The 11117-nt window shown below is 41.1% G+C and overlaps 1 protein-coding gene across 1 annotated transcript in view; it reads right to left on the reverse strand.

The window, feature by feature from the left end:
• Window positions 1-11117, reverse strand: part of LOC139756809 (glutamate receptor ionotropic, kainate 2-like) — a 49871-nt gene that overhangs the window by 25326 nt on the left and 13428 nt on the right. The window contains exons 3-7 of the mRNA XM_071676614.1: window positions 10964-11057; window positions 10637-10789; window positions 9817-9964; window positions 9015-9172; window positions 491-636 (exon numbers count right to left, since the gene is read on the reverse strand). Coding sequence (XP_071532715.1) covers window positions 491-636; window positions 9015-9172; window positions 9817-9964; window positions 10637-10789; window positions 10964-11057 — 699 coding nt within the window. The remainder of the gene's footprint in view (window positions 1-490; window positions 637-9014; window positions 9173-9816; window positions 9965-10636; window positions 10790-10963; window positions 11058-11117) is intronic.

Here is an 11117-nt window from a genome sequence, read left to right on the forward strand (position 1 = left end):
CATGTAGAAATTGTGAAAAGCTTTGATGCTGGGTGGACTGGTAAGGATCTTTCTGTGAGACTTAAGCAACATATATATAGTATAAGGACAGGACAAGAATCAAATGCCTTGTTTAATCACGTCAAAAACTATGATCATTGTATTGACTGGAGTAATGCCATCTCAGTTTTTATCTCTAACTCTAGTACCACAAGAAATATAATTGAATCTTCTGTTATTGAATACACAAAGAATTATAACCTTAATATCAGTGAAGGTCTATACAAATTGGATAACTATATTGTTGATGAAATGTGTAAACAATTCACCTTCTCGTCCACATGATAAATTTGTGATACGCTCGCTGTCTGTCTTGGACAATCACATGTTTGCCAAATGATGTCCTAGCTACGTCTCATCGCTGTATATCAACTGACTATTATGCGCACTAACGCCTACTTGCCTCCCAATCAAACTGTTATGCAGGTAAAATTATAGTAGGTGGACCGACCTGGCGACTCTGGCCACCAACCAGATCACAGGGCCGCTGAGGATCAAGCCCATCAGTATGGCCAGCCACGTCTCCATCCTGTACGGTAGACCTGGTGACTGCCAACGTGGCAAAGGTGGTTCGGTCCGGATCATGATGCAACTCTCCTGGAAATGACACACCATCTATATATCAAAAGGGAGAGATGTAGAATGAGGATGGTAAACATCGAGTGTGAATATTACTCCATATCCATCTTATTGAACATCTCTGTCACTAATCATCCATATGATTGAGAGGATGTTACATCTATTACGTGGTAATCATAGTAAGAGATCTTTTCATCAAGTCAGCATCGCTCAGTTTAGAATCCCTCTGAATAGTGGGCTAAGAAATATGGATTTGCATTATAGTGAAAAACGAATCTTCAACACCACATCAAGCTCAGAAATATGTGATTATTCTCAGTAGATATAAACACACTTGAACGCAGAATGTAAATATGACACTCAAGAAACATATGTGTTAAGTTTTGACCACTTGAAAAGGTTGAAAATAAACGTCAACATTATATGGGGTCAGTGGAAAGGCTTCCTTTGCGCCGAATCTCATGAAGACTGGGGACCTTGGATCAATATCTGAAACAAATAGGCTTTTTAGTGACATTTGATGCCAGAATTGGAAGAAAATTGTGAGATTACAAGTTTAACTTGTGCATTGTGCGTGACACATGAATATATATATATATATATATATATATATATATATATATATATATATATATATATATATATATATATATATATATATATATATATATATATATTATATATATATATATATTTTTTTTTCTTTCATACTATTCGCCATTTCCCGCGTTACCGAGGTAGCGTTAAGAACAGAGGACTAGGCCTTAGAGGGAATATCCTCACCTGGCCCCCCTTCTCTGTTCCTTCTTCTTGGAAAAAAAAAAAAAGAATACTTCCCACGTATTCCCTGCGTGTCGTAAAAGGCGACTAAAAGGGTAGGGAGAGAGGGGCTGGAAATCCTCCCTTCTCGGTTTTTTTTTTTTTTTTTAATTTTCCAAAAGAAGGAACAGAGTGGGGCCAGGTGAGGATATTCCAAAAAAGGCCCAGTCCTCTGTTCTTAACGCTACCTCGCTAACGCGGGAAATGGCGAATAGTTTAAAAGAAAGAAAAAAGAATATATATATATATATATATATATATATATATATATATATATATATATATATATATATATATATATATATATATTTCTTTTTTTTTTTTTTTTGCTTTGTCGCTGTCTCCCGCGTTTGCGAGGTAGCGCAAGGAAACAGACGAAAGAAATGGCCCAACCCACCCCCATACACATGTATATACATACACGTCAACACACGCAAATATACATACCTACACAGCTTTCCATGGTTTACCCCAGACGCTTCACATGCCCTGATTCAATCCACTGACAGCACGTCAACCCCGGTATACCACATCGATCCAATTCACTCTATTCCTTGCCCTCCTTTCACCCTCCTGCATGTTCAGGCCCCGATCACACAAAATCTTTTTCACTCCATCTTTCCACCTCCAATTTGGTCTCCCACTTCTCCTCGTTCCCTCCACCTCCGACACATTTATCCTCTTGGTCAATCTTTCCTCACTCATTCTCTCCATGTGCCCAAACCATTTCAAAACGCCCTCTTCTGCTCTCTCAACCACGCTCTTTTTATTTCCACACATCTCTCTCACCCTTACGTTACTTACTCGATCAAACCACCTCACACCACACATTGTCCTCAAACGTCTCATTTCCAGCAAATCCACCCTCCTGCGCACAACTCTATCCATAGCCCACGCCTCGCAACCATACAACATTGTTGGAACCACTATTCCTTCAAACATACCCATTTTTGCTTTCCGAGATAATGTTCTCGACTTCCACACATTCTTCAAGGCTCCCAGGATTTTCGCCCCCTCCCCCACCCTATGATCCACTTCCGCTTCCATGGTTCCATCGGCTGCCAGATCTACTCCCAGATATCTAAAACACTTTACTTCCTCCAGTTTTTCTCCATTCAAACTTACCTCCCAATTGACTTGACCCTCAACCCTACTGTACCTAATAACCTTGCTCTTATTCACATTCACTCTTTACTTTCTTCTTTCACACACTTTACCAAACTCAGTCACCAGCTTCTGCAGTTTCTCACATGAATCAGCCACCAGCGTTGTATCATCAGCGAACAACAACTGACTCACTTCCCAAGCTCTCTCATCCACAACAGACTTCATACTTGCCCCTCTTTCCAAAACTCTTGCATTCACTTCCCTAACAACCCCATCCATAAACAAATTAAACAACCATGAAGACATCACACACCCCTGCCGCAAACCTACATTCACTGAGAACCAATCACTTTCCTCTCTTCCTACACGTACACATGCCTTGCATCCTCGATAAAAACTTTTCACTGCTTCTAACAACTTGCCTCCCACACCATATATTCTTAATACCTTCCACAGAGCATCTCTATCAACTCTATCATATGCCTTCTCCAGATCCATAAATGCTACATACAAATCCATTTGCTTTTCTAAGTATTTCTCACATACATTCTTCAAAGCAAACACCTGATCCACACATCCTCTACCACTTCTGAAACCACACTGCTCTTCCCCAATCTGATGCTCTGTACATGCCTTCACCCTCTCAATCAATACCCTCCTATATAATTTACCAGGAATACTCAACAAACTTATACCTCTGAAATTTGAGCACTCACTCTTATCCCCTTTGCCTTTGTACAATGGCACTATGCACGCATTCCGCCAATCCTCAGGCACCTCACCATGAGTCATACATACATTGAATAACCTTACCAACCAGTCAATAATACAGTCACCCCCTTTTTTAATAAATTCCACTGCAATACCATCCAAACCTGCTGCCTTGCCGGCTTTCATCTTCCGCAAAGCTTTTACTACCTCTTCTCTGTTTACCAAATCATTTTCCCCAACCCTCTCACTTTGCTCACCACCTCGACCAAAACACCCTATATCTACCACTCTATCATCAAACACATTCAACAAACCTTCAAAATACTCACTCCATCTCCTCACATCACCACTACTTGTTATCACCTCCCCATTTGCGCCCTTCACTGAAGTTCCCATTTGCTCCCTTGTCTTACGCACTTTATTTACCTCCTTCCAGAACATCTTTTTATTCTCCCTAAAATTTAATGATACTCTCTCACCCCAACTCTCATTTGCCCTCTTTTTCACCTCTTGCACCTTTCTCTTGACCTCCTGTCTCTTTCTTTTATACATCTCCCACTCAATTGCATTTTTACCCTGCAAAAATCGTCCAAATGCCTCTCTCTTCTCTTTCACTAATACTCTTACTTCTTCATCCCACCACTCACTACCCTTTCTAATCAACCCACCTCCCACTCTTCTAATGCCACAAGCATCTTTTGCGCAATCCATCACTGATTCCCTAAATACATCCCATTCCTCCCCCACTCCACTTACTTCCATTGTTCTCACCTTTTTCCATTCTGTACTCAGTCTCTCCTGGTACTTCCTCACACAAGTCTCCTTCCCAAGCTCACTTACTCTCACCACTCTCTTCACACCAACATTCTCTCTTCTTTTCTGAAAACCCCCACAAATCTTCACCTTCGCTTCCACAAGATAATGATCAGACATCCCTCCAGTTGCACCTCTCAGCACATTAACATCCAAAAGTCTCTCTTTCGCGCGCCTGTCAATTAACACATAATCCAATAACGCTCTCTGGCCATCTCTCCTACTTACTTACGTATACTTATGTATATCTCTCTTTTTAAACAAGGTATTCCCAATCACTAGTCCTTTTTCAGCACATAGATCTACAAGCTCTTCACCATTTCTTCACATCATGTTCACCAATTATTCCCTCAACTGCCACATTACTCACCTTTGCTTTCAAATCACCTATTACTATAACCCGATCTCGTGCATCAAAACTACTAACACACTCACTCACCTGCTCCCAAAACACTTCCGTCTCATGATCTTTCTTCTCATGCCCTGGTGCATATGCACCAATAATCACCCATCTCTCTTCATCCACTTTCAGTTTTACCCATATCAATCTAGAGTTTACTTTCTTACATTCTATCACATACTCCCACCACTCCTGTTTCAGGAGTATTGCTACTCCTTCTCTTGCTCTTGTCCTCTCACTAACCCCTGACTTTACTCCCAAGACATTTCCAAACCACTCTTCCCCTTTACCCTTGAGCTTCGTTTCGCTCAGAGCCAAAACATCCAGGTTCCTTTCCTCAAACATAATACCTATCTCTCCTTTGTTCTCATCTTGGTTACATCCACACACATTTAGACACCCTAATCTGAGCCTTCGAGGAGGATGAGCACTCCCCGCGTGACTCTTTCTTCCGTTTCCCCTTTTAGAAAGTTAAAATACAAGGAGGGGAGGGTTTCTAGCCCCCCGCTCCCCTATCCCCAGGGATATATATATATATATATATATATATATATATATATATATATATATATATATATATATATATATATATATATATATATATATATATATATATATATATATATATATATATTCATATATATATATATATGTTTTCTTTTTTCATACTACTCGCCATTTCCCGCGTTAGCGACGTAGCGTTAAGAACAGAGGATTGGGCCTTTGAGGAAATATCCTAACCTGGCCCCCTTCTCTATTCCTTCTTTTGGAAACTTAAAAAAAGAAAAAACCGTGAGGGGAGGATTTCCAGCAACCCACTACCTCCCCTTTTAGCCGCCTTCTACGACACGCAGGGAATACATTATATATATATATATATATATATATATATATATATATATATATATATATATATATATATATATATATATATATATATATATATATATATATATATATATATATATATATATATATATATATATCAGATTGGGGAAGAGCAGTGTGGTTTCAGAAGTGATAGAGGATGTGTGGATCAGGTGTTTGCTTTGAAGAATGTATGTGAGAAATACTTAGAAAAGCAAATGGATTTGTATGTTGCATTTATGGATTTGGGGAAGGCATATGATAGAGTTGATAGAGATGCTCTGTGGAAGGTATTAAGAATATATGGTGTGGGAGGCAAGTTGTTAGAAGCAGTGAAAAGTTTTTATCGAGGATGTAAGGCATGTGTACGTGTAGGAAGAGAGGAAAGTGATTGGTTCTCAGTGAATGTAGGTTTGCGGCAGGGGTGTGTGATGTCTCCATGGTTGTTTAATTTGTTTATGGATGGGGTTGTTAGGGAGGTAAATGCAAGAGTTTTGGAAAGAGGGGCAAGTATGAAGTCTGTTAGGGATGAGAGAGCTTGGGAAGTGAGTCAGTTGTTGTTCGCTGATGATACAGCGCTGGTGGCTGATTCATGTGAGAAACTGCAGAAGCTTGTGACTGAGTTTGGTAAAGTGAGTGAAAGAAGAAAGTTAAGAGTAAATGTGAATAAGAGCAAGGTTATTAGGTACAGTAGGGTTGAGGGTCAAGTCAATTGGGAGGTAAGTTTGAATGGAGCAAAACTGGAGGAAGTAAAGTGTTTTAGATATCTGGGAGTGGATCTGGCAGCGGATGGAACCATGGAAGCGGAAGTGGATCATAGGGTGGGGGAGGGGGCGAAAATCCTGGGAGCCTTGAAGAATGTGTGGAAGTCGAGAACATTATCTCGGAAAGCAAAAATGGGTATGTTTGAAGGAATAGTGGTTCCAACAATGTTGTATGGTTGCGAGGCGTGGGCTATGGATAGAGTTGTGCGCAGGAGGATGGATGTGCTGGAAATGAGATGTTTGAGGACAATGTGTGGTGTGAGGTGGTTTGATCGAGTAAGTAACGTAAGGGTAAGAGAGATGTTTGGAAATAAAAAGAGCGTGGCTGAGAGAGCAGAAGAGGGTGTTTTGAAATGGTTTTGGCACATGGAGAGAATGAGTGAGGAAAGATTGACCAAGAGGATAAATGTGTCGGAGGTGGAGGGAACGAGGAGAACTGGGAGACCACATTGGAGGTGGAAAGATGGAGTGAAAATGATTTTGTGTGATCGGGGCCTGAACATGCAGGAGGGTGAAAGGAGGGCAAGGAATAGAGTGAATTGGAGCGATGTGGTATACCGGTGTTGACGTGCTGTCAGTGGATTGAATCAAGGCATGTGAAGCGTCTGGGGTAAACCATGGAAAGCTGTGTAGGTATGTATATTTGCGTGTGTGGACGTATGTATATACATGTGTATGGGGGGGGGGGGCCATTTCTTTCGTCTGTTTCCTTGCGCTACCTCGCAAACGCGGGAGACAGTGACAAAGTATAATAACTAAATAAATAAATATATATATATATATATATATATATATATATATATATATATATATATATATATATATATATATATATATATATATATATATATATGCCAAATTTCTTTATTTATATTGTAGTCATATGTTGGGCTAAAGAGGAGAAGAAGAAATATTATCTTTTCATTGACCGTCGATCCACCTGAAACAAAAAAATTTACTCAAATCACTGCACAGCATGATATTGCAGAAAGATATCTGTGTGCAGTGTTTTGTTTCAAACAGTAGCCTAAGATATATGTTTTAGGGGTTGTGAAACCTTAGACCCCATAAAATCCTTTAAATGACTTAATTAAGGAAAGATGAAAGTGCAAGTCTACTAAGTTCCAAGTTAGTCATTTCCAAAATGAGGGACCGGCGTAAAACCTTAATTGTAGGGAAGAGGACCAGTATCATAAGGGAATGCAAAACATATCAAAATTGGCATATATGAAACATAATGGCAAATATGAGAAACAAATAAGAATAGCAGGGAAACAATAAGATGATAATGTACGAGTCCTAACAGCAAGTCTTTACCAAGGGTCTATCCCCATCGTGTGCATTCTCCTCCTTAACATAAAATGTATTTCTGTCCTATTCTTAAACAGTTTCCATTCGCCTCTTATTGAGAACGTGTAATTTTAGTTGTAATAAAAGTATGGCAGAGAAATTATCCCAGCAGTATCGTTATGTTTGTGCATAAGTGTACATGTGCAGATATCATATATTCTCGTCACGTAGCTGATCATAGAGATCCCTAAGAACCTCGTATGGAGAAATAGAACGTTGTTCATTAGTGACAGCATCGTTACTGTTGCCTAGTATGTGGTAAGAACATTTCGGTGAAATTCATGAAATTATTGACGTTTCTTTAGGTCATTGATAAATAGCGGCATTTGATTATATTTCAGAGGACTGATATTTTTTTTTACCCTTTAGCCCCTTTTCTTGCATCTAAATACTCCTCAAATTGATGACCCTCTTGCTTAATGATCCTGTTGATAAACATAAGGTTGTACATAATCAGTTAAGACCCTTCACACCTGAGTAGAAGTCATTGAGTGCATGTTGACATGCAGGGCCAGAGACATATTGTAACTCATTTGATCTTGATCAAATAAGAAAATGAAAAGAAATATCTTTGACCATAAGAAGCTTTGAAAATCACATTACGCAACTTTACTTATACAATAGTCTGAACCCAGAAAGAAATTCGTAAATCTACACATCACCGCCAAAATCCTTTACGAAAGCCAAGGATGCTACTAAGCTTTGTTTTCTATTGCTTTATCGAGTTCTTTATTGCTTCATGGAGATTACATACGTACAGACACACATACACACTCAGGGATCACTTGCAGACACACTTTCACACTATCACTTGTCATCGAAAGTTTAAGATTTGCAGGCAATGCTGCGCTAACAGTTAATGTGTATTATGGTAAGTCCAACTTAAAACTCCAGGTGATATCTCCTTCATAAATGATAAGGTATAGAATTTAACAATACCAATAGGCTATTGAATCAGTCAATTCGGATCAGCTATTCTCTATAAATGATAATGATGCTGATAATGATAATAATCATCTATGGCTTATTAAGCAAACTATAGTCAATGTTTTAAAATGTAAAGAGAAAGCACATATAAACACTGGGACTATGAGAATGGGGTGATATCAAACGGCTTCAATCCTTTCGTCTGATCCTTCAGCATAAGAAATCAACAAAGAAGATCCCGGAGGTGGTTCTGAAAGGCAAGTAGAGTTAAAACCGATCAATACATACAGTACAGATAACTTGGAACAGTTCTCGGGGACGCTCATGTTATAAGTGGTCACCGATCAGTGTTGACCTGCTGAAGATCAGTCTTGCTCTCCAACAGTGACGACATGTTTCACTCACCACCTGACACACACGTCCCGTTAGTGGAGGACAGAAAGGAGAAGATAGATGATCCCAGAAACGACACAAAGAAACTATGTTAACTCGTGATTCAAGATGGACTCTTGACCAAAGACCCTACGCCTAAAATTATTCTCTTCCCAGCTTCATGTACTGTTTTTCATTTTTCTGTAAGAAGGAAAATGAATCGGTGGATCTACAGAAGGACATGCAATCAATATAGATTAGCTTACATCAGTATCGAAGAAGGAGCTGTAGCCCTGGAACTGGTCGCGGCCCATCAGGGTGTTGACGAAGAGGTTGGCGATGGCAGCGTCGGCGTCTCCTCGACCCAGCATACCCACTATGCCGCTCCACGAACCGTTGTTCAGCCGACTCCCCCACCGCTCCCCTGCACAATGTTGCCACTCATGATCAGAGTTATCGACATATGTCAGAAAAATATATATATCAACAAACTTTTAAGATCTGATGCACCCAGGATTTGACACTGCATAGACCGATTAGATCTAAGATATGATGGCTTTAACCATCATTTTATAAGTACACAATCTACACACTGAAGCTGAACGCACCATTCCGCAGCTCTGTCGGCTATATAGAGCAGCTATAACCACTAGTTAACAGACGTATGGGGTAGTTCGTACCGCACGTAACGTGAAAGGAGTTGTATCCCCCTACCCTTTTGTGACTGGTATGTATCACATGTGGTACACGTAAGCAAAATTCTGCAGCTCTGTGCGCCCTCCATTCTGGTATCCTGAAGTGCCATAAAAAGCAGTTGTACCCATCATTTCATAGCGCTATGAGCTGTATAGAGAAGATATACCCACCCTTTGATGGCTCTCTGATCCTTATAGCGTAGTTGCACCATTCTACGTTCCTCTGTGCCTTATAGAGCAGTTTTACCCAAGATTCTGCAACATTATGTGCCGAATAGAGCAATTGCATCCACCGTTTTGCGTTTGTGTGCTCTACACAGAGATGTTGGGTACACCACCCGACGGCTCTGTAAGCCGTGATAGAGTCACTCACCATTTGGCGGCTCTATAAACTGGACCGAGAAGTTGAAGATGGGTGCGAGCGCGCGCACCACGTCCACGTCCCGACCGAAGAGATGCGTCACAGACCCGTTCTTCGCCCTGTGGTACAGTGTGCTCGGCTCCCACTCGAACGTCACCACCTGTGGGCACACGACGTGAGGGTCAACCCCCTTGGGACTTACCTCACCGTCATCACCTGAACACATATCGATCTGCAAGTAACATGTGTTACAGACTATCTGTAGAATAGAAATGTTACAGATCAAGGTCACCCTAAAATGCCAACTCAAAACACACTACTGTTTTATCACCTGCAAATGGACGCCAGCTTATAAACCATCTTTGAGTTTAAACGATAATTATCATCTATAGGTATACCTGACTATTTCTACCTGTAACTATACCTGTAAGTATACATAATCACTAAGACCTGCAGTGTAGATTATCATTACCAACTGCAGGAATGAATGACCAATGGCATGTACAACTGGTTCTCGTAGCAGACGCAACCAGATCCACAAAGGCAGGAACAGAGACAGACAGACAGACAGACAGACAGACAGACTTGCCATGATCATCAACCATTACGTCTCTTCCCTTGACCTCCACCAAGGATAGTGACATCCGATGATCCCCACACAATGTTGATAACTTTGCACCCACTCCTCCATAACAGACACCCGTAACACCTCTTACTATGGTTTCTAGTCGCTTTCAGCACTGTCCACCATGACCTATGGTTCATTAACCTTCATTACGAAGATTCCCTAACCTTTAACCCCTTCCCCTTCCCATCCCGCCATGACACTGACCTTGAGCACGGCACCGAGAAGGTCACTGGTCTTGTCTGGGAAAGGCGTGTAGTGGGAGGTGAAGCCGTGGCGACTCCAGGTGGCGGTGAGAGCGACACCAGGCCCCCAGTACAGCTGGTTCATGTATACGAGCCACTCCCCACCTCGTCCTGACTGCCGGTAGAGACACAGTTAAGTCGTGTCCTGAACATTTGCGATACGCCATAATGCATTGACCGCGACTCGCTGAAGATTTACTATGGTCGTATCATCAAGAAGAGCCAGTGGCACCTATTCGCATGCCCCAAGGGAGGCTGGCTATCTTGCCCTCTTATCGGTGTGACTTACCTCGACAACCCCTACGATGTGCTCGGTCTTCCTGCCTTTCTGTGTGAGCGTCAGGTCCTCCAGCTGCTCCCTGGACGCTCCCACCAGCACGTACCTGGAAGACTTTGCGTTGAAATGGTGTTTCCAGTGGAAGATTAGGTATGACCAAACTGTC

The sequence above is a fragment of the Panulirus ornatus genome, chromosome 23, assembly GCF_036320965.1.
Source record: "Panulirus ornatus isolate Po-2019 chromosome 23, ASM3632096v1, whole genome shotgun sequence".
NCBI classification, from domain to species: Eukaryota; Metazoa; Arthropoda; class Malacostraca; order Decapoda; family Palinuridae; genus Panulirus; species Panulirus ornatus.